Source organism: Pocillopora damicornis, chromosome 2 (assembly GCF_964200805.1).
Source record: "Pocillopora damicornis chromosome 2, jaPocDami1.2, whole genome shotgun sequence".
Lineage (NCBI taxonomy): Eukaryota > Metazoa > Cnidaria > Anthozoa > Scleractinia > Pocilloporidae > Pocillopora > Pocillopora damicornis.
Window position 1 is genome coordinate 27073811 of NC_142671.1, and position 23569 is coordinate 27097379.

Here is a 23569-nt window from a genome sequence, read left to right on the forward strand (position 1 = left end):
ACATGTATTTAATCCAAAAGAAAGAGTCAATCGTTGCTGTTATCTTTTTGCATTATTACCAACAAAGTAGGTAATGAAAGATATTGGACTTGATCACAGGATAGCTTCGTTAACAGCATGGAACTTATTACAGTACAGAGTAACCGTCGAACGCTAATCGTTAACAAACATTGCATAATTTTTACAAACCTCTATTTAAGCGGACACTTGGAAAGGTCTCGAGGGTGTCCACGTAATAGAGGTTTCACTGTATCGTCATAATTTATATCCATTACTCCGACAAAAGATGAAACAACTCCCATGCTAACAGGGATATCGTTTGCTCAAGGTGAAAGAATCAACGATCTGATATTGCTAATTTTTTTGGTCCTGGGGTGGGGATTGTCCTTCAAGCAGTTAAATGCTGCAAATATGCCAACTTCCTCCCCCGCCCCCCCTCCACCTTGGATTTGACCGAACTAAGCACACAAGAGTACTTTTAAGGGATGCATCAGTTTCTAGCTATCTGAAAGGATGGTAGTGCAAGCCCTATAACCCTCTGGTGTTGGTAAATCAATTTGGTTGGGCTCCATGTAAGTAAATGTCTGTACAAAAGCCAGCCATGTTTTTACTGCGCAGTTAAAAGAAAAACAAATTCCAAAAAATTTTTGTTTACAAAGAGTAGCCTCATGTAAGCAGTGTCTGATATATTCTAGGAACATTTCCATATCCCAGGTATTCGTAAAATTTTTTTCTTTACTATGAAAGGCCACAATTTGAGAACACATGAAAAAGATTGGGAAGATAACTTTGTTGTTAGCCAAATGAAGCCTACTATTAGTAAGTAATTTTTTTCATACTTTGACCTCTGACTTTCCCTTGAAATCCTGTACAATTTCACTTTGTATTACTTCAATAATTAGGCAATTTTATGAACTGTCCAATTTTTGGAGAATCTGGGAAACTTTATGATTTCTTCAAGATGTCTGAACTCTCAACATGGCTCAGAATTACCTCCACCTGCTTGGTGAACCTCAAAAGGGAGTTTTTTCAATTGATGAAACTTTCTTTACTTGCCAGTTTTATGGGGAAAGAACCCTTTAACAGGTTAAGTCAGTAGGTATCTGGACTGGACTGGTGGAAAAGGGTAAGTGTCCTGAGGAAGGAAAAATAATTGAGAGCTATTTACTTGGAGAGCAAGCTGGAATGCAGTTTCTTTGTTTTTCTTACTCTGACTGTTACAAAAAATTTATTACAGCATATGAAAATGTTTAATTTAAATTTAGATGTTCCCTTTACCAATAGACTTGAAAAAATGTTTGCTATTGCATCGACAGAGATGAATGATGGTGAAATTGACAACAATAGAATCCACTTGTTGTAGGCCTCCTTCATAGATGCACACGCTTACTGTGGTGTCTCAACAATAAAAAACATACTTGGCCTGTTAAACATTTTTCCCTATTGCACCCCTTGGAGAGTCACCACAATCTTTCTTGACCCTGCATGATTCCGATGTTCACAAAGCCAAATTCCCTGCCATGTTCCAAGATTCAATTTTCCATTTGTTATTGGAATTGTTACACTTGGTCCTACAAGAGCTGTTTTGACATGTCCTGTTGATAAAAGAAATATCACACTAAGTCAGAGGTGACAAAGGGAAATTTGTCTGGACTTCCATCTGTCTAAGAGTATCTAACCTTTTAAGATGCACCAAGGAAATTATTTTTTATCATGCCTGGAAAACCTATTAACTGTGAAAACTTGTGCATGGATTTGGTTGAAGCTGATCAATGATTTTACACAGAATGTAGCAATTATGATGGCCAGCTCCATTTTTCCCAGTTCTGACCAATTCTTCCCCTTTCTGTTGAACAATTTTCACACATGCGTTGACCACAGGAGTAAAGTCTGAAATGGTGGGTGCAGCACAGCAGTCATCATTAATCTTGGAAAATCCTCAATAGATCTTTCCTTAACCTCTGGATTTTCAACTTTTTGGCGGATCAACTTTTCCAGTCAACCTAACTTTGGCTCTAAATTACAACTTTTCCCCATCCACTATGAGAGCAGTAGATGAGGATCGAGTTCCAATACAAACACAAACAAACAAATAAACAAACAAATGAACAAACAATAACAGTCGGACTTAAGGTATCAGTAGCATAGTTTTTAGAAAAATCACACTACCTCCTTTTTCATTCTTTTTCAACTGGATCAATAAAATATTCCTGCTGACTAAAAACCTGTTTGTTTACATTCAAATGGTGTATATAAAAATGCATACAATAAACATGCTGTAAAAATTTTATGTGGTGCAATTTTGGCCTTGATCAGAGTGTTTTTGGATTGCAAATCAACCATTTTTTCCCAGTTCAAATTCCACTTCAATCAGTTCCATCACTGAGTGTGTTCACAGAGATAAGAGGAAAGAAGAAAAATGTTGTAAGCTAAATAATTAGTATTGGAATGATGACTTTTGCCCAGGTAAATATTATGCAAATCTCAGTTATCAGGAACATTGAGAACTGCTGTTTATTAGCATGGTGCATATGTCTTACGTTGTACTTGTGACATGGAACTAAAAAAAATAAAAAAAATTAACAGAGAAATATAAGATTTGCTCTGTGTACACTCACAAGAGAAATAATTTATCTCTGATGCCAACTGATAGCCAGGGATGAAGTTCACAACTACTTTTGTTTGATTATTGATTGATTATCAATTTCTCGATACCAAATTCAATACCAATCAACAAACCATAATCAATTGCCACTGATGAATTCATTCATTTTCGGATTTTTGATTATTCACACCTTGTTGATGGAAATAATCACAGAAAATTGCTGAAAAGGAAACAACTTATTAAGTTGCTTTAATGTGACATGCATTAGATACTTCAATAATGTACTCATTACATTAGTTGACTGAATAAACATTGCTCAACTCAGAAAATTGCAATTCATGCCCATCAACAAGGCAGATCTCTTACACTATCCTCGGTGTAACTATTTAGCCATCAACCCAATCCCCCAGTCCCACTCGTTCTTTCCTAGAGTGTGCCTTGTGTCAAGAAACTATGGTGCTGCGTCGCTGGGAGAATATAACAGGTAATTTAGTGTTAAAAACTGGGTTGAAAACGTAAATTGGCCCGGCTAGCCTTTTGACTCTTTATGGTGGCCGGTTTACGTTTTCGACTCAGTAATGTTAACACTAACTTACCTGCTTAGCTTTCAGTAGTTGTGAAGAAAGGAATGTTGTTCAAGTTGCAGAATTCTAACCTGGCATATCATCCGGTCCCTCAATAGTGTGTTTATATGGTGGACCACTTTCTGGAACTAGACGATTAAGCATCATCTCCATATCCTTACGGACAGAGGAATCCCAACATTCATTCACGCATATGCTTGCAGATGTATGTTGCAACAATAAATGAGCCAGTCCGATCTTGTACTTCTTTAGTTCCGGTATACTTTCTATTTCGTCCGTTATGATATGAACTCCGCGGGATTTAGGCTTTATATTAACTAATGTTTGGAACCAAGCAGTTGGTCCGCTGGCGGCCATGTTTTCCGTGTTGAGACAAAATGCGCGGTTACATAGCACGATCTCGCCAAAGAAACTGATCCGCGAAATTGCAACAAATTTATCACGAACAAACAACAGGAAAACTGGCAATCTACTCATTTTGATTTTTTGTATCATAAATATACATATTTTGGTAAAATTTTCCCAGAGCACGGATAATTTCCTTCATCAAGACCAGCTCCAAGATCAAGATCTGTTTCTGTTTACGGAAACCGCTGGACGGAAAACACTCTTGGCGGTAAATTCATTATTCCACGCGCGAATGATCGTAGGCATTCCGAGCGAATGGTTTTGAGCTATTTTCGTCTTCGGGGATCAATTTTACATCTCTGCCGCCGTGTTTCAACCGGTGAAGTGGTAATGGAAGCTGGAAAAAGAGCTGCAGCGAGATATGCTGTGGACACATATGTAAAGGTAAAGAGAGCTCAAAGTTTGAGGCAAATTTGCATGTCATGTGATAAACAAGTAGTTAAGAGGCTACACACAACCATCTTTTTACCTCTTAGTTATCGAGTGTATATTTTTAGAGATGACGCATAGGTTTATCCCAAATACACTCCCCTGAAGGATGTTTTCGCCTTCTTGTAAAATACTATTGTGAAAGCATTGTAGTCGTGCAGATGGGGAGGTTCAAAAGAGGTGCACTAGTAATGAAGCCTACGTAAACTTTGTTTATCATTCATGTTATTCGCTGGAAGGAAAGAGTTTCATGGCTTTAAGTGCTTAGTAAGTGAGAAAAACCGTAAAAGCGCTAGAACCTAAAGCAGTCTTCCCACACCTTGTCAAATGAGAACACTTCCAAGTTAACCACAAGTTAGTCAAGAGTATCACTTTACAAGGTGTGGATCATCTGATTTCTTGATTTAGTGCTAGATTACATAGGGAACATGGGGCGGGGGTGGGGGGGGGGGGGGGGTTGCAAGAAAGGTGGGGTTGCGTAGATAGGGCATGAGCGTCACTTGTTAGTGACGTGGCTCTCTCATCTGTGGTAGCCTTGACTTCCATTTTCAGCCCTTTGGCCACTCAAATTATTATTATAATTTTTAATAATTAATAATTATTAACAAATTATTATTAAAAGGTAATAATAATTAGGGTATGACACAAGTCCACAATCTAAATGAAATAACTTTGTTTTCAATTAGGTTTTATTTGTGGAAAATGAAATATTTTACAGGGTAATCAAGCACTAGGAATAGGCTCTGGATCAACAATAGTATATGCAGTCGAACGTATTGGTAAGTTAGAAAATCATCTGCAATGATGATTATATGATTTTTGGGTGAATTTTTAGGTTTTTTTGTGTGTCCAATTGATTACACTGTTACATGAGAGTAAAATGTTTTGAATTGATGATTCTGCCTGTATTTGACCTACATGTGGAAGTGCTTTTAATAAAAAAATGCAAGAGAATTCTAATTGTAAAATTGACCTACATGATAAGTTACACAAAAATGTTGCACTACTGCATTACTGCATCTTAGGAAACCACCAGCTGTGAGTAAATAAGCCACTTTGCAGAGGTGTGTAGTATTAGGCCTTTGCTTGTATAGTTCCAGTCAAATACTGTATAAGGTAATTTGGAAAGAGAATATTTAATCTGTTACAAAATAGTTGATTCTTTTTCTCCCTTGAGTGTCTAAGGCAAAATTTCTCCTTCCATCATTGATGCATTATCAAGCAGACAAGACTGATGAGAACAACATATTATATCAACAAGGGTTTTATTAATTGATCCAATAACAAATTATCTGCACTAACATCATAACAATTGTATAGCAGACAGTAAGGAGAATTATGTGCACAAATGAGATCTTTGCAGTGAAAGAGTTAACCTATTACCATTGAGATCGCAATATTTTGGGAGAGCTACCAATTTGATTCCTAAAAGTCTTCTGTTTTCATAATTTTTTTTTTATTTTTAGCTGAAAGAGTGAAAGATGAAAAGCTGCATTTACTTTGTGTTCCATCATCATTCCAAGTAGGTGAATGCTTAATTTAATTCATAAGTAGCCAATTATTGTACAAAATTGTGTTTTCTTCCTTGTGGAGTATGAAATATTTTATACCTATTGTAGAATTATTTTGTGGTGGCCTCAATGGATCCTTAGAATGACTACCATCTAATTTCTCTTCACCATATCTCCCTTGAATCAAACATTACAGTACAAGAATAAAGGAAATGATCATCAAATAAAGAAGCTCTTGATTTTTAAACAAATTCCCTCAGTCAACACCTTTGGAAATGTATGGAGAACAGTATGGAGAATATACATTTTGATGTTAGGGTGTAAAGGGTGATACAGTATTTTGATCAGAGATGGTGACTCCCGGCCATCTGATTGGCTGTTCTAGAGGACCTTTCTGATGTCTTATGGAGTTATTATTTTGTTATGATTCTTTTATGAGTGGGTTGTTAGTTCCATAAAATATCTCTTACCATCTTGTCCTCAATTACTCCTGGTCAACAATGCTTAAAGAACCTCTGAATATATTGTAGATGATCTGTGTCATATATCCAACTTAAATCATGTAACCATAACATTTTGAGGTAGATTAATAAGGATTGTGACTGATTTTAAGTTTATGTTTCTGAATTGTGTTCATGTAATGACTTTAAATTGATTTATTTTAAATTTGATGGCTGTAGGCCCAGCAGCTGATCACACAACACAACCTGATGCTTAGTGATCTTGACAGAACGCCTGAGGTAACTGGAAGAAAGAATTTGTGTAGAAATGTTCTGAAGTAACGTATATTATTTTGTACCTTACTAAAAGCTCTTTAAGCTTATGGTTTGTCACATTTTACATTTATTTACCAACAAATAAAATAATTCTTAACCATCAAATATCAGAAAAAAAAATAATGAGAGAGTGTAAATAACAGTGAAAGATGATGTTGTTCAGTGAGTGACACATGCATACTCAGAAAAAAAAAAAAAAGTTCTATTGCTCCCAATGACCTTGGGATTGGAACTTCAGACTCTCCACCGCTGAGCTACAGGAGACTTGTGGCAGCAATGCCAGTTAGCTAGGTCCATGGGGATAAACTTCCTGCATACTACTAGGATAGGAATGGGGATATGGGATGCCTTTTTGTAACAGTGATTTACATGAAGAATTGGTAAATCTGGAGCCTGGTTAGTTCAGTGAAAGATGGTGTTATTTAGTAAATGACACAGGTTTCTCCTATCCTGTATCCTCCTTTACTCCACTCCCCACCCTCATCATTCCAATCCCTTATCCTTCTCAACCCACCCCCATCCCCCCCTCCCCCACTTTTGTGTCCTCCTTACTCCATTCCCCCACACTCATCATCCCACTCCCTTAACCTCCTTCACCCACCCCCATACCCTTCTCACCCCCTCTTGCACTTCCTTTCCCCAATCCCCCTCCACCCTCATCATTCCATTCCCATATCCTTCTCTACCCACTCTCACTTCTGCTCCCCCTTTCCCCACCCCTCTACCCTTGTCAACCCCACTCCCCTATTCCCTCCTAGCCCACTCTTCAACCCTCTTACCCCTCATTTGCATACTTTCCTCCTCCATTCCACCATACTCCTCTCCTCACTGCTTCCTATCTTTTCCCAAGACTTAAACATACTTGGCAATGTCTTCTTTACATGCACTCAAAGGATCAAGAATCATATATGCAATTCTGAAAGAGGTCTGTGATAAACAGGAATAATAGTAACACTGTGGCTTTCTGTGATGATAGTTAGATGTTGCTATTGATGGAGCTGATGATGTGGATTGCAACTTAAGTGCCATTAAAGGAGGAGGGTATGTTAAAAGCTGTAGCTATACGTGAGATTTCAAGTAGATCTAATAAATTCTTTCAACATTCAAAACAATTTGTGTAGAGTCTTGAATTAATAAACACTGCAATGCATTATGTAGATGATAAAAATAAGCAGTGCATTTGTACTTTTTCTTGGGAATTTTTCATTTAGGGAAAAACAATTTATAGTGGTTTTACCCATTTGAGAAATGTATGCTTTTGTTGTGTTTCATTTATATTCTAATGACTCTGTCATGTACAACAGAAATCGGGATGTCAACACTAGATACTTAGGAAACTGAATTTACAAATTTGTTTCTTGCATTTTCTCTTTGAGGAAAAGTTATTGCAGATCTACAGATCTTTGGCTTGGAGGTTCCAAAAGCTGTAGCATTGATTTGATTCTGTTTTTGTTTTTGTTTTTTTTAGAGGCTGTTTAACCCAAGAGAAGATAGTAGCATCTTGTGCTAAACAATTTATTATCATTGCGGATGACAGGTCAGAAACAAAGTTCCATGGCTTTCTCACAAGCATTCCTGCTTTATTTCTTACAGTACACTTTCACTTGATTAATTTGAAATCTGAAGCAGGAATGTTTTAAGAATTAATTTACAAGGATTGCAAAACCCTTGTCAAATATTCTTGAAATGCCCTGCTCTACTCTCAATCTTGAATCATCTGCAGGTGCTTCAATTTTCTCCAAACCCCTTAACTCCCAAGATCTCCTTTAGTTAGTAATTCTCCTAACTGTCTGTAATACAAATGAATAAAGGAGTAAGTTTCTAAAGAAACTGTGGTGCTGCGTCGGTGGGAGAGTATAGCAGGTAATTTAGTGTTAACAACTGGGTTGAAAACGTAAATTAGCCACTGTAAAGGGTAAAAAAGCTGATGTTTCGAGCGTTAGCCCTTCGTCAGAGTGATGATGAAGGGCTAACACTCGAAACATCAGCTTTTTACCCTTTACGGTGGCTAATTTACATTTTCAACCCAGTTGTTAACACTAAATTACTTGTCTGTAATACAGTTCTTGTGATGTTAGTTTTGGAGAATTTGGTATTGGATCAACTTATAATCCCCAAATTCTTATCACTTGTCTGATTGATGTTGTATTGATATTGTAAGGAGAAACTCTGTCTTGGTCACTCATGGGAGTTAAAGGGTTAACTAAAGTAATGTTTAAAAGGAGGAATGGAAGGGACTTCTAGAGCTGGAGGGGTTTTTGAAGAATTATGACTTGGATCGTACATTTTAGATTGACAGACCAGGAAGGCATGGTTGAGAAAAAGATCTTATATAATGAGTTCTAAGATGTTAGTAATGTTTTTTTCTTTTCCTCTCAGAAAAGATTCTAAGCAGCTTGGTGAAGCAGTAAGTACATTATTTTTATCAATATGTTTTTAATTAAGGGTTAGCTCAATCTTTTAATTTGGTATATACATGGAATCAAAAATTGTTCAAAGAATGAATTAATAAACAGGTGCCATATTGGCAATGAAAGTGATTGTAGACAGTCTGATAAGTAAATGTGCAGTATTGTATTCAAAGGACATTAAGAATGGAGTGTCAATGTCTTTTAACATTTCAGTTCAAGAAGGGAATTCCAGTTGAAGTGATCCCTATGGCATATGTACCTGTGATGAAAAAAATAGAGAAACTTGGGCTTAAACCAATCCTTAGAATGGCACAAGCTAAAGCAGTAAGTACATACAGACAAATAAATGATTTCTTTGTATCAATGTTGTTAAATGACCCTCAGAATGGGAGCTCATTGATACTGTGCCTGCTTGTTTCTATTTGGCAGCAGTCCTTTGAGGTGACATACCCACCCCCACCCAGAAGAGAGGGGGTGGGAGCATTGTGTGCCATTCCAAAGAAAAGTTACAAAGTGCCTCAGTGTTTGGTGTTACAATTTAAGATCATATCTGCTGATGTCTTGTTCTGCAGCCACATGAATAGTCCTTTGAGATGTCACACAGCACTCCCTCACCTACCCCTTCTTGAATGAAAAAAATGGAGGCAGAAGTTTTGTGTGACATCCAATAAAGCAGCTGCCAAATCCCTTTGTATAAGTGACCTTTTAAGAGCAGATCTGCAGATGTCTTGTTCAACGGCTACAAAGTATTTCGGGTCGTTCGCAGAGCCCCTAGTAAAATCGATACGTACCAACTATTGCAGCAAGCTCCCATAAGTTATTTGAAAGATATGCTTTGTATTTGCACACTAAGGCATAGGGCGTCCACTTACTTTTCTAATCAATTTTGGCCGCTGTTTTGTCTCCCCAGGGTCCTGTGGTGACTGATAATAGCAATTTCATCATTGATTGCCAGTTTGACAAGGTAAACACTTATTAACTCGGTAAACTATATTTTTGTTTGCTAGAATGATTGTGTCAGTTATTTATTGTGTCAAACCATAGGCACAAATGTAATACTATAAGTGCTAAGAAACGAATTATGGAGGTTGGCAGTGTTACTGCCTCGTGATCAAATTGGTGCCAGACAGATGTTGATATCTGCTAGCCTGCCTATAAGAGTTTGTCCATCTTGTTATTATCCGTTTTTGTATTCGCGGAACTGCATTCTCCAACAACCAGTTTGGAAAGTCTTTCTTCAATGAAAAAAAGCAATTCTTCATTAGCTTGCCAGCTGGCCCTCATTACGAGCGCTTCGTGCTCGAGCGTTTCTCCGCCCTCGTCGTGCAACGCGAACTGGAGAGAAGCCTGCAAGGAGTCTGGCACTTCATTAGAGCCAGACCCCCGGCAAACCTCTCCCCGACTCGCACGCGGAGAAACGCGCTCTGCAGCGTTAATAATGAGGTCGTAGTCGTAGGCTAAGTTTTCATATTCCCTCCCCTCCTATCACGGTCTTTGATTGACAGATCGATAGCAAGTAAATATGTCATTGACAGAAGGTTGAGACGTGAGCTATCGGTATCGTTTTATTTACATGGAATTTTTGTGGAAGAGTTTTTCCTGTGTTGCTTTAAGGTTTATGACTGGAAAGAACTAAACACGCAATTGAATTTAATACCAGGTTAGTATACGTTTTTTGTACCTCGAAACTTTGGTTGAGTAAAGGAAAGTATGTATAACTTGACGAAAATATCCGAAGCAGACTAAAGTGTCTATAAATCTTTGCCGCTCTTTTGCTGTTTTCATGTGGGTATACTTTTGATTTTAGTGTGCTAAGATTACTTTCCTACTAAAATTTACAAATCTCCACCTTGACAGTGGGGTTTGGGGTGATTTGGGTGTGCCGACCAACACATGCATAACGCTTTTTGATGTCGCGCAAGGGTGCTAGGGGTAGTACCTTCGAGTTCCGTCAAAGGCAGTGAAAAGGAGGCCACGCACGATGGCGTGTGGGTCTGTTTCCTGTTTTTCTAACTTTTCCAACTTTTCATATTCTAGGGGTGGTAGAGACGGGGCTGTTTGTTGGTATGGCGGAATGTGCCATATTTGGAAAACCGGATGGCACGATCACTAAAAGATAGCTTGACATTTTCTGATTCAAACACACTTACTGGACAACGCCACGCAAGTGCATATGGACAAACGTTTTTTTTCGTCGATGTAAGGCACTTTTGTTTTTTATAAGGCAAAGTCTGTGAATTTTTCATAATACTGCTACTTGTAGAGCAATTTATTGTGCCGAATAATACTTTTTAGCTTGCAATGCCGGTAGGTTTTTGGACGCTCGATGAAAGCAGAGGCAGCAGGTCCTAGGAAACCAACTTCGGAACTTTGATAGGAACCTCCTGGAGGTTCCGCCGCATGGTTTTTGCGGTTCTGCCACCTGGCGCATCAAAGGGCAAACAAAAGTTGCAGTTCGGCATGCTATGAACTTTTATTGAGGGGAGGTGGTGAAAAAGCATGCGCTATTTAAGTTGAGAGTCACTCATTTTTGAATGCATTTTTGATGTCAACCCCTCCAGCCGGAAAAGGCCCAGTTAAAGGCAATGTAGAGGCGGTTATTTAGCGGTGAATGTTATATTTAAAGGGAAGCCTCGACGCGATTACACACTCAATGGTAGCCATTAAAACAACAAAAAAACAAGTGAAAACAGATAAAAAGATACTAAAAGTGCTTCATGTAGTCAATGTATTGGACTCCGAATCAGAATGCAGAATGTCTAAGGCTCACTTCGGGAATTACTCCGTCATTTTTCTCTAGCTGCGTTCATAGAAAGTGAATAAACATCTTTTTTCTTTCGACGAACAAGCTCGATGTTTAGCATCTTTCTTCACCCAGGTAAAACTATAGCCTTGCTTGCTGTGTGCTTGTCCTTTGTGTTTTAAAATGGTGATTGAAATGAGTGGAGTGCAATCTGGTCCGAAATAATCACATGCGTGATTTGAAATCGTAACATGATTTCAGATTAAACTGCATTACTCGAAGTTCGATTGCTATACTATTCAATCCATTTTGTGTAGTACAAAGGGTAAATATCTCTCGTTGTTTAACCAAAAGTAAAGATGAATCAGACGAAACAGGAAACACGTATTATTTCGAGGAAAACAGTTGTCAACCAAGCGATGGCTTTTAATTTTCGCATGAACCTAACCCGCCTGCCCCGCCGGGGTAGAAAACGAAGAAAATGAATTACTATTGTTGAAACTTTACGAAAAACCCGAGAAAAGATGCGACGCGTTTAAATTTAATTGCCTGTATACATGATTTTAGTCGGTACAAATATCTCGTCGTCATTCAGAAACTGTAAGGAATTGAATGTATCGATTCATTTGAATAAAAAAAGATGATAATGAAACGATGGAGAGCAAAAGTTACATAATTCACCACACAATAGCCCCTTTGTCTTCATTTAACAAAAATCTGATTTATAGTAACATTAAATAAGCCATGAAATCTAATGAATTGTTCTAGAATTGCTTCTCACCGGCTGGGAAAAATGCGCGATTTAGAGCAAAAAATAGTGCGATTCGTGAATTGCACGCACTGCTGAGATCCAATCAGAGTGCAAGGATGATAAATAATTTGAGAGTGGATGTAATAAATGTTACAACTATGACCAAATTTACCAACAAGTTCTTTTGCAGCTCAGTTGGTTTCATGGGTTAAACCAGAGTGTTTATCAAGGCGTGCAACAAGGGCTCTATTATTAGCGCTTCGGCTCGAGTGTTTCTTCCTCTTCGAAAGAAACTACGAGGCTTTAATGAGCAATGCGAGCCGTCGAGAGGTCTATTTATGAAGTATTTATTACTAATATTAGTGCCCGACCAACAGCAAACCTCTCCCCGACTCGTTTCAAATCTTCCCGCCGGCGGAGGAACCGGCACGCGTCTTGTAGCGCTAATAATAACGGGACGAGCTTGAAGGCTGATTTATCACGGCTTCAGAATATAATATTAAATGCTTATCGGCTCTCAATCGGTGATACCTGAATCAGAACAGATGTCACTTTGCGATGAAAATCACCTTGAGCTTATTTTTGTTCAATATTATTATGTACTTGTTGGTGCAACGTCAGTAACTTGTATATATGTTAACACACTGTTATCGTCAAAGGCGAGAAACGGATTAATCCTATACATCCTAACATCAGTATGCGTATTCTTTATACTGTTCTCTAGACATTTCCTAAGGTGCTGACAAGGAGACTTTGTCTAACAGTCAAGAGTTTCTGTAGTTGGCGATCATTTTCCTTACGCTCGTGACCTTCATGTTTGGTTCAGGGGTAATATTGCAAAGCCAAATTAGATGCTGGTCACCCCAAGGAGTTAAAAATTGATTTTAAAATGTGATTGCACACTGAGCCCAACGTTTCTGAAGTATCACAGGTTCACTGCTTGACAGGCTTCATCCATGTGCATTACATGTCGACTTGTCTCAAAGCTTAACTTCGTTTTTTAATATGCTGTTACTTCTCATTTTGAACAACTTTAACGAGTGAGAAGTTTTTTTTCGCATACTTAAGACATGCTAGCTTTCTCATGCGACTACAAGCAAGACTTGATGATTCCGCTAATTGCAAATCTTAATTCTGAAGAAAGCGGATGTTGAGCGTCTAAATCAAATAGAAAACCCTTAATAATTTCTTTCATAGCTCTGCTTTATTTTGCTACTTCAGTGTCTCGTATTACACGTAACAAAGCGCGCTTTACCAGAAAGGGATGATAACCTTAGCAGCGTAAGACATACAGTATCTCAATTTCACGGATAGATTTATTAACTGAAAAAAAAAAAAAACAATGGTGTATTGCAAACACCTGTAAAAACTAATAAAATCTCCGATTAGGGTGTTAATTTTAATATTTACCTTTTACAACGTTGCATGTGGTTGTCTGCCTCAGTGGGACGGACCATTGTCACCTTGCAAGTTTTCATTTAGGATGAGTTAGCGTGCTGTTTTGAAGCTATTATTGATTTGGAAATTGATACGAATTGAATGAGGTCGTTACAATTTGGAACGCAAAATTGAAATCGATCAACGGTTTTTTTCTAATTAGAAGTAATTTGGGCACGTCAATGCATGTAAAGAGATCAGGAGTGTTTTAGTGATTCTTGAGCTGCAGACTTCGATCACGATTCTAAAAACAATCGCAAGATATCACGTTTCTATTTCTTATTTGAAAGTTGTGTCCAGCATAACTTGCATTTCCTTTAAAATTGTCAAGCAGAAGTCTTAATCACTCATTCAACGAGACAGCCGAACAAAGCGCTGTGTGACATCACATTTCCTATTGATATAACAAAGGTTGTTTACTTTTAAAGGACTTCTCCGATATTAAAAGTCGGTAGGGCCAATTTGTAGTACCCTGATCCTCTTTGATGTCATATACTCTGCCCGCCTGGAGACTTACATTGTGAAACGCCATCTGATCACCCAACCAAGTGAAAACCTGATGGCCAATTCAACTATGGAGAGGACCTACGAATCTCACCACCCGCTCGAACTAAAAATTCTCTTCTACGCTGCTTTCATCATTTCTCTCCCTCTGACTGTATCCGGTAAGTTCTTCATTTAACTGCTTCAGAAAGTTTTAAATTTACGACATGTGCGAACAGGGCGAAGGAAAAATTGCCGAAATATGAAGTGAATAACTTGATTATCGCTTAGTAAAGATTTAAAAGTTTTAGAATGACTTTCAGCGAAAAGAGGAATTAATTTTCCAACGAAGTCGTCACACAGTGGACGATCATTTGTTTAACTCTCGATTAAATATTGAGAGAATATGTTCTAAAAATATAAGTTTATGGTTTTTTGAAAGGAAATAATCCATCCCCTGTGATCACACTTCACAATGTATGACGAGTTGACTTTCTAACTCAGCTGAATAAACGGGTCGAACAACTTCGCCAGCAACACTCGGAGTACTTTGTTTTGATCTTTAATTTTCCACAATTGTGTAATTTTCAACACTGAAATGACTCTTTGAGTGAAGATACCCGGGAGAAAAAATATGGCCTGGTATATTTAGAGACTATATTTCTGGGGAGCCCCTTCTAAACCCCTTTTCACCTTTTCGGGACGGAAGAAATGGGTTTGACGATCTACATAAGAGTGTTCATTTTATTTGCTTTAAAATGTTTGTCCAAAGAGGCAAATTATCCACGACATCTTTTACCCTTTTTCAGTAGTAATCAAAATTATTTTTTGGTTGATTCATTCAAAAAGTCGCGTAAAATATTTGGTAATAATTTCTCCAAGACTTCAATTTGATTGAAAACGGCCCTCCATTCGTTTCAGATTTAATTTCTCGATATCTTCGCGCGGATGTGTAATTGTCAGGATACAATAAAAGGCCAAGACAGTTGTTGGGCTTTTCAATCGATGACTAAAAACACTTCTCTCTGGGGTAGTTTGCATTTCAATAAATCCACTTATTATTTTAACGTAAGTATTCGAGCGTGACCTAATAATTCTTGTCTGAGCTCAAACGAATTCAAGTTGTTTAGTTCGCAGTTATTTATTCCAGCGCAGGCTTCGTTGGTAGCGTGTAAATAAAAAAATAACAAGGCAATATAACTAAGAAACCGCGATTTTTTCGTGACAAATCCATGGCAAAATATGTGAAACCCTTTAGAATAACATCTAACAGCTATAAAACGGCTAAAAGAGCACTTATTTATTTAATTTTTTGGCTTCCTTTTTCTTATTCCAAAAGATAATCAGAGATGATCAAGACCTCATGAAATTTGGCACCAGAGCTTTTAAATTTCAGCAAAGCCCACATATCTAAAGATTTAATTTAAGTCATTGCTAATTTGATGTGTAAACCGTTTGTGGCCTTTCCTAATTTCCTTGATGCGAGAAAAATAGTGATGGATTATTAATATCGCAATACAGAAGCCATTATTTTCATTAGTTTTGTTAACCACGGCAACCAAAACTCAACAAAAACAGCTTTTCTTGTAGCAAAGATCTGAGTGTGAATTAAACTGCAGAATCATGAATCGCTGGAATTTTTCTTGAAATTTACTCGGTAAAATATATTTTATTTCATGAGCTGTGTAAGGAAGAGAATTTCAAGTCCAAAAGTTTAAGTTGGAAAGGTTTACAACGCAAGTTTCAAAAGGTTCGTTCTATTGATCTGCGATGGCAAGTTAGAGGAACGATTATCAGAAAATAAGTTCATGGTAAAACTCTAACTTTTATCATTCAAACGAAACATTGTAGTGCTATCTTTTTTCGCCAGTTCTGAAACAATGATATTAGATACTTTTTTATTACTTCAAACAAGTAACTGAAAGTGCGAGAAAAGTGAAAACACCTTGATAGATGCATAAAGAATTGAGCTACGCTTTGGAAAAGACAGCCAGGACTGGACTGGTTTTTCGTTTCTCTTCAAGGCCAGTAGAACTCGCCATTACTTCTGAAAAATGGGAAAATTTCTTTGTTTTAACGGTTGAAATATCCAACAGCCAACATTGGTAACTGAGCCTTGTTTTCTTTTTATGCAAATGTTTAATTTGCTGCGGCTTTCAGCTGTCTAAATGGATTTGTATTAATTTTGAGTAACGAGTTTTTACTTCATCTCACTTATTGCTGTCAACGCGAAAAGACAGCGCGCTTCCCAGAGGAGGGGTAGGGACGGTAAGTGAAACTTGGGAGGGGGTGTTGGGCTGGTTTGTCCTTAAAAACGAGAGCCATATATGTAAACCCCGCAGTGCTTAGCTGAAGTCTTGTTTTAAGATGCCGGTCCAAAACGTCACCCTTTCTCGTAAGCTAAAGAGCAAACCTGTTTGAGACTCAAGGCCCCCATAACAAGACCTAATTTTGCAGCGCATACATTTTTAGGAAAATTAACCGAAGAATGTTCATCTTCCCCCCTGGAGCGTGCTTATAGCGGAGGAGTAATTTGGGTGAGCATTATTTCATCAACTGTACGCCGACATAATTGAGACGAATATGACAATCGGAGGTATTAAAATATCTGCCGATGTCTGACTTGTGATACGATTGTCGCGCGGGTTATTTACAGAATATATTGAAAAGGGGGCCTGGCTGTCAGAGAACATCACAAGAGCCGTCTAAACGAACATTTACTTTTTTTTTTTATTACTTATATAGTTTATGGTCGAGGAATTCCCTCTAAAACCACATGACCATTTTATTGACGGAGAATCGATTTCCAAAAATATTTCAATTCTTTTTCTTGCCCCTTACGCTTTAAAAGATTAGATAACGTAAAAAATTGTAATAATCTGAAAATTTTAGTTTAATAGTAATGTCAAACATCAATTTCGATTTACATGGATATATGAATCTTATTTTTGTCTTTTTTCATTGCCGGCGCTGTCGATTCTTTGATAGCGGCGTCTTTGGCACAATTATATCGGGAAACTGTTGGAACATTTGATGCACTGTTTCCGTTTATATTTGTCAGCTGTATTGAAATTTGCGCGGCCATCAACTGCTCTCCAGTATCGGAGATCTTCATGTCGCATATCCCTTGGAAGAATTCTGAATGTTTACAATATAAAATTTGGACAATACTTAAAAGCCTTCTTCACATTTGATAGAAAGACAAAAAAGATTCCAGCCAGAACTGTGTTTTAAATATGAATTGTATTCCATGATTACTCATTTCTGGTAAAAGTTTTCCTCTCTGAAATAGAATCAGAGATAGATTCAACGAGTTTTCTTTTGTTGTTGTTAAGATAGATACATGAAAAATGAGCACAGATCGAGATCAATAAAATTGGCATTGTTTTACCTTTCTTTTCTGTTTTGTTGGAGATTCTAGTTGATTTGAGAGTTTCAGAAGACGACGACTAGAATCTTTTTGGTGAACAGGAGCGATTTAAAACGTTCTTTTCAAAGCTGTTTCATCAATCGATTTGAACATCGATCTCGGCAAATTTGATCTGCAACGAAAGTCGATTAAGGATTCCACCATTGTGGTATAATCCATCAATTGTTTCTTAATAAAGCCAAGCGTGGCGATTTGGCGCTTGAACCTTTATATAAATGACACGCAAAAACGTAGCGCCAGCCAGAATGTGAATCGCGTTCTTCAGCTGTTGGAAACGTTGACATCTATGCATGCAAATGCAGCTTCCTTTCTTCTGGTAGAGGGGGGCTTGGGTTGGATTAGAGTATCACCCATCTTAAAGCCCATCTGGGGAGGCCTCTTTGACAAAAACGTCTATTTCTAATATCTACTAATGACCGAAACCGCGGAAGTACAAAACGTTGTGAAACACTTTTAGGCCTAACGTATAGACTCGAATAAACGTTTTGACACTTACGTGATATTTTTTTCTCCTCAAGTGCGGCGCTTATCTGAGGGTGGCGCTTATTCAAAAATTGGATTCAACGAAGAAAAAAATGTTGTATGTTAATTAAACGGTATATTTTACAGCCTTACAGAGGTGTCTTTTAATTGTCACCATCCGTCTCTTCCCTCATTTTTCAATTTCATTACCAGAGGTGTCTTCACTCCATTTCGATCTCACTGGCTCGTTCTTGATCTAAGGTACGCACTCTTCCAAGTCTGAATCTGTGCATTGAAAAGGATTTGCTTATTGTTCTCTCGACATAACCAACTGCGTATGTAACATTAAAGCTTGTAAAAAAAAGTCTTCGAATAGGCACCGAATCGAGACCAGAGACAGCTCTTATTAACTTTTCTATGGCAAACGCGGCGCTTACTCGAGGGAAACGCTTAGTCGGAGGCGACGTTTTTTTTCGAGTAAATACGGTCTTCTGTGAGCACGGTTGAAAAGTATTGCGACATTCTTCTCAACAACATCGTCCTGGGTTAACAACGTTCATAATTAGCAAATATCTCTCCGATTCTGCATGTTTTGCAACAGTTTCATACATTTTTTTTCTTCTTTTAGGAAATGGTCTCGTCATATTAGCAGTTGTTATTAATAAGAAACTCCGTTCCGCCACCAATGCTCTGATAGTGAGCCTGGCCTTTGCTGATTTGCCTGTTGGTCTGGTGATCTTCCCTCTTATTTCCTTGACACAGATATACGGGCCAAATCTACACTATGGCAAGCAGTTGTGCAACACAACGATCTTCTTTACTGAGGTGTTCCTGAGCGCCTCGTGTCTTCATTTGTTATTCATTAGCTTGGATAGATATCTAGGTGAGAAGGCTAAAAACACTAAATTAACTTGTTGGACTTTATATTAATTATGTAGTACTAAGGAAGGCGTTGTTACCAAAAACACAGTGTAGTATTCCCTTTGGCTTCAAGGTTTAAATTCCCCACACAAAATATGAACATCCATTTATTATGTATAAATTCTCTTTTGTGCTCTCTTCTCTTCCCTTGTAAACAAGTTGTCCGCAATCATATTTGAATGTGACCAAAAAAATTGATCCTTGGCCATTTTTTTGCATTCAAATAAGGACCTAAATACCTTAATTACAAAGAGGGAGGAAAGGTTTTGCGCCTTTTATGACGTAAAAAACACGGTTGGGTACAGCGATGAGTGTTTTCTTGTTAGAAGTTCTCAGTCAGTCTTCGGAATAAAATTATCGTCTAGAGTTGAGCGTGACTGCTTTAGAAATCTGTTTTAATTGGACGCTCATGGGACGCATGAGTCGGTTTTTTTAAAAAATTTTCTTTAAAATAGCAAGATCAAATTTTTTAGCCACTCGTCTTCTCTTTTCTCTAAACGTTTCTTTCGTTTAATCTTTATAGCCTTCATAGCCCAACATCAGTATGCATATTCTCCATACTGCGATCTGCACATTTCCCATGTTACTGACATGAAGATTTGTATATCAACTAATAGCTTTTTTTCAGTTGGTGCTTATTTGCTATATTCTTATAACCTTCATGTGTTGTTTAGTAGTTATACTGTAAGGAGAAGCTCGATGCTGATCACTCTTGGGGTTAAAGGGTCAAGGCGGTTAATGAAGAATTTTTGCCTATCATACGAACCATAAGATCCCATCTCTAAAGACGTCAAAGATATGCTTTCACTCCACCCCAATCCCCTCTCTCAAGGTTCCAATACTCACCGTGCCTGCTCCCTTTGCAGCAATCAATAACGCTCTTCGTTACCACGCTATCGTCACCGCAAGACGTATCGCTTACGTCATAGCCTTCATTTGGACTTTGTCCGTGCTCGTGGCTGTGTTTCCTTTCCTTGGTTGGCGGGACGTCCGGCCTCGTTCCCAGGGAGGCTTTTGTCAGTATCACCTGAACCTCGCTCCCAGTTTTATTCTTTTTCTGCATATAACCGTGTGCCTGACACCACTGACCATCACATGTCTGGCGTACTGCAAGATATTCCAAGTAGCTCGACAGCAGGCTCAGAAAATCGCCGTTATGACGGTAAGATGTGTTGCTTCTTTGTTTGCAAGGATGCAGTGCGGAAAATAAACTTCGTAACCAAAACAAACAGTAAAAAACATACAAATACATTAGGCAAAAGAAAATTAACCTGAGGAGGAAAAAAATGTGCAGAAATTTAAGTGGTAACGATTTTACAAGTGATTGGGAAGCAAAAAATAATCAAGAAAACAACAGCAACAAAAAAACATCTTAAAACACTGTACATATTTGAGAGATGATTCTGACGACAAAAACTCAGGTGTTAACCACTAAATCATGGTGATTCAGCAGTCCATTTCCAAATTTATCCAGACCTCCACATTAGGACACAAAAGAGGAACGTATAATACATAAATTGAAAACTATATTTTAGCCCCGTCTAACCCTATGTGGGGGGCGGAAATGCCATGAAAAATGTTTTTACTCCGCATTTCCTTTCTTCATAATTTGAAGGTTTGCATAAATTATATGGAAACATAACTGTTAAGAACATCAAATGCGTTATACGTTACGATCAGGTAATAATCGTGAGGAGACTGTAACGAGGAGGGCGTGGTCGTTTGGTGACAGCTTTTTCAGAGAGCCATAATCTTACCATCGTCTACTGCACACAGCATCTTTTTATTCAAAGTGTGTAGGAATTACATCAGATCTAATAGAATCAGTCTGGATGAGGTATTGGGATAATAATCCTATAAATTGGTGATTTTTCGGGCAAAACGTTCATTGTTTCTTGCAGGTTAGTGGAAGTGAACAAGAAAAACGCCGTAAGAAGCTGGAAAAAGAGCGTAAAATTACTCTATCGGTTGCGGTTGTTGTTGGAGTGTTCATCCTCTGTTGGGGGCCGCTTAACGTCATGCTCATCGTTTACTGTGTATGTCATAGCTGTGTTTCTTCTCTTGCTATCGAGGCAGCGGAAGTGTTCTCCATGTTAAACTCTGGCTGTAATCCACTCATCTATGGAACTTTTAACAAGGACTTCCGCAGGACCTTTAAGGCTATGTTACAATGCCGCTGGCGTCAAATCAACCGTGAAGGAATCGAGGGCTCAACCCAAGTGGCTATGCGCGCGTCGAAGGACTCAGTGGAAAGTGCGAAGTGAAAATTATCAGATACAACAAACAGAAGTCGGTTCACGACGATTTTCATTTCGATTACCGGAGATGATTTTTAAATCTCAAGTTGAAACGCACAAACGAAAAAAAAAAAAAAGATTTAATGAAATCCGTTAAGAAGGAATTCCAAGGATCAGTGATGCGGTTATGAGCTGCTTTTGAAATTTAAAAGGGACGCTGCAGAATTAAATATATCTACATAACAATGTTTTATCGCTTAGGGAACGTTTTATCCTTTGCAATATTAGACATGTACCTTAACTTGGACGATTTGAAATTGAATGTTCCAATCAGTCAGTCAGTATGTCGACCAACGCCCCGCTCACTGTTTGCTAGTAAATTAAAAAAAAAAATCATTTTCATTCAGGAATTTCGGCAAAAGTTTAACTCCTCTGTTTAAGAAACGGACAAAAATTTCCTTGTCCACACGGTAGTGGTCACCGCTGGCAGAAAACTTGCCTGCATCTTGGCACATGCGCATAATAAAGGTTAGTTCCTAAAAGGGTTGGAATCGTAAGAAAGCTTGTAGCAAGACTGTGAACTTCAATTGCTCTCTAAGTCCGTAATCTGATACCCCCCTCTATCTACAAAAAAATATATCGCAGTTTAACAAAGGCTAAGGCGGATTACGAGCTCTCGCCTGGCCTCTCTCTTTTGAAAAAAAAAATGAGTTCGTTCGTAAAAAAAGGCGAGCCAACCTGGTTAAAAAAGGGAAAAGGAAAGTGGTCTGAACTTCGACCAAGTGGCCCATTAAGCCGGAATTTTATTTATCCCGGTTTCTGTAGCATGAAGGGACCAGGGAAGGGGGTGGGATGCTAATCCATCACAGTTAACCCCGGTATTTCGTCACGTCTTTTTGACAATTCGTAGGTACCCATCTATACTCCTACAAAGAGAGAGGCCCTGCGAGAGTCACGTGTCTTGCCTAAGACCATAACACGATGAACTGAGCAGGTCTCGTACCTAGGCCTCTCGACCCGGAGTCCAGTGCACTAACCGTCAGGCCTTTGAGTCTGATCAGCAAGATTGTAACCGTGGTTGAAATGATCTCCTATGAATACCCCAGCCCGGTTATCGAGCTAAGACTTGAAAGTTTGCACTTACACCGTCTTCATAAACAAGCTGATATTATGCTCGGGAACTGTGCTCAGGTTTAATTCTCAACTGAATAACGGGATTAATAAGTAACCGATACCACTTAAAAGAGCATGCACTACGCTCACTACTCACGTGTGTATCAAACGGAAGGCAGTGTTCGTAGGTTCCGTCCAAACTTTGCCGAAGTAATTTGAAACCAGTACTTTTTCTGTTAAATTAGGCCTACCGCAAACACTTATCTGGATACAGATCGTCAGCCCAAAATAGAGGTTTACGAAAAAGCTCTTAGAAATGGTTGATATCAAAATGGCTTTCCGTTGTAGTAAGGAGGTCGTCGTTTCACTTATTAGCGGCGTTCATCTGAAAGACAAAATTTAAAGCAAAGCCGCATGGTAATCAAGCCTTTTCATGCCACCGTGAAATTGGCAAATTTAAGTTGGAGTTTTTATCAGGAGAGAAAAAGATGTCGGCTTCTAATAGAAATAAGACACAGCTGCTGTCGAAACAAAGACCGTGGGATGACCAAAGAGACAGCTTACCCGATTGGTGCTTTGAGTCGCAGCTAATTGAAAAGTAAACATCGCTGACGTGTCATTTCTTTAAAGTGAATAATCTGGAAAGCTCACCTTGGGAGGCCTAAACAGAATTGACTTTAAATATACAGCCGGTTTTAATAAGCTATAGTTAACATGGAAATGATGTATTTCGAAACGAGCACCATAGTAAAGAAACACAAAAAAATTGTATCATTATCATGTGGTGAATTGATATCATTGTTGACTATATGGTTTCCTCACTGAACTGATAATGAACAAAGTTCGTGATTTTGTTGGTTTCAATGCTTTTCTTTCTTAACGAGGAGAACAAATTTTTATTATGACAATAGGATTGGTATTTCAGTTGAATACTGATTATCATTATGATAACTACTTAAAAGTTAAAGATAAAAGGTATCTGAAACTTGTGGATGCTGAAACGCAGACCTCAGTATGCATTAGGTAATAGCTCAAATTTTACATAAACTATAACTGAACTTTTTTCAGTGATAAACAAAACGAAATAAGTTGAAGGTTATTTGTGATGATTGAAATTAAACCTTGAAAATTCAGAAAACTGTTTACGTTGATCGAAAAGAAGCCACAGAGTTGGCAGATTGCTTTAAAATTACGGTCAATTCTAAACTGAACTGGTTGCGGCGACTTTCAGTCACTGATGCAATAGATTTTCATTTGCTACTCACACA

At 38.1% G+C, this 23569-nt stretch overlaps 3 protein-coding genes across 4 annotated transcripts; 2 read left to right on the top strand and 1 right to left on the bottom strand.

The window, feature by feature from the left end:
* Positions 1-637: 637 nt before the first annotated feature.
* On the bottom strand, positions 638-3684 carry LOC113673338 (uncharacterized). Of its 2 annotated transcripts, XM_027189736.2 has the most exons (3): positions 3261-3684; positions 1419-1595; positions 638-1135 (listed from the first exon to the last, which is right to left on the bottom strand). In XM_027189736.2, the coding sequence occupies exons 1-2, from the start codon at positions 3682-3684 to the stop codon at positions 1441-1443; spliced, it is 579 nt and encodes a 192-aa protein (XP_027045537.2). In that variant the 3' UTR covers positions 638-1135; positions 1419-1440. The 2 variants fall into 2 exon arrangements, with proteins under 2 accessions (XP_027045537.2, XP_027045536.2); XM_027189735.2 differs by having other exon boundaries at positions 638-1595.
* Positions 3579-11569, top strand: LOC113673337 (ribose-5-phosphate isomerase). Its single transcript, XM_027189734.2, has 11 exons — positions 3579-3981; positions 4745-4805; positions 5493-5548; positions 6218-6277; positions 7290-7354; positions 7782-7850; positions 8693-8720; positions 8938-9048; positions 9635-9688; positions 10339-10384; positions 10762-11569. The coding sequence occupies exons 1-11, from the start codon at positions 3853-3855 to the stop codon at positions 10842-10844; spliced, it is 762 nt and encodes a 253-aa protein (XP_027045535.2). The 5' UTR covers positions 3579-3852; the 3' UTR covers positions 10845-11569.
* A 2513-nt stretch (positions 11570-14082) lies between these two features.
* On the top strand, positions 14083-21724 carry LOC113673340 (trace amine-associated receptor 365). Its single transcript, XM_027189738.2, has 4 exons — positions 14083-14320; positions 18659-18913; positions 19818-20113; positions 20853-21724. The coding sequence occupies exons 1-4, from the start codon at positions 14215-14217 to the stop codon at positions 21213-21215; spliced, it is 1020 nt and encodes a 339-aa protein (XP_027045539.2). The 5' UTR covers positions 14083-14214; the 3' UTR covers positions 21216-21724.
* The last annotated feature ends 1845 nt before the right edge of the window (positions 21725-23569 follow it).

Bases quoted from the DNA above. Each gene is read 5' to 3' on its own strand.
- LOC113673338 (XM_027189736.2), bottom strand. From the start codon at position 3,684: ATGATACAAAAAATCAAAATGAGTAGATTGCCAGTTTTCCTGTTGTTT. The intron at 1,596-3,260 runs GTTAGAATTCTG...TTTTATCAACAG, and splicing joins GGGACCGGATGATATGCCAG to GACATGTCAAAACAGCTCTT.
- LOC113673337 (XM_027189734.2), top strand. From the start codon at position 3,853: ATGGTTTTGAGCTATTTTCGTCTTCGGGGATCAATTTTACATCTCTGC. The intron at 3,982-4,744 runs GTAAAGAGAGCT...AATATTTTACAG, and splicing joins CTGTGGACACATATGTAAAG to GGTAATCAAGCACTAGGAAT. The intron at 7,851-8,692 runs GTCAGAAACAAA...TTTTCCTCTCAG, and splicing joins ATTATCATTGCGGATGACAG to AAAAGATTCTAAGCAGCTTG.
- LOC113673340 (XM_027189738.2), top strand. From the start codon at position 14,215: ATGGCCAATTCAACTATGGAGAGGACCTACGAATCTCACCACCCGCTC. The intron at 14,321-18,658 runs GTAAGTTCTTCA...TTCTTCTTTTAG, and splicing joins TCTCCCTCTGACTGTATCCG to GAAATGGTCTCGTCATATTA. The intron at 18,914-19,817 runs GTGAGAAGGCTA...CTCCCTTTGCAG, and splicing joins TAGCTTGGATAGATATCTAG to CAATCAATAACGCTCTTCGT.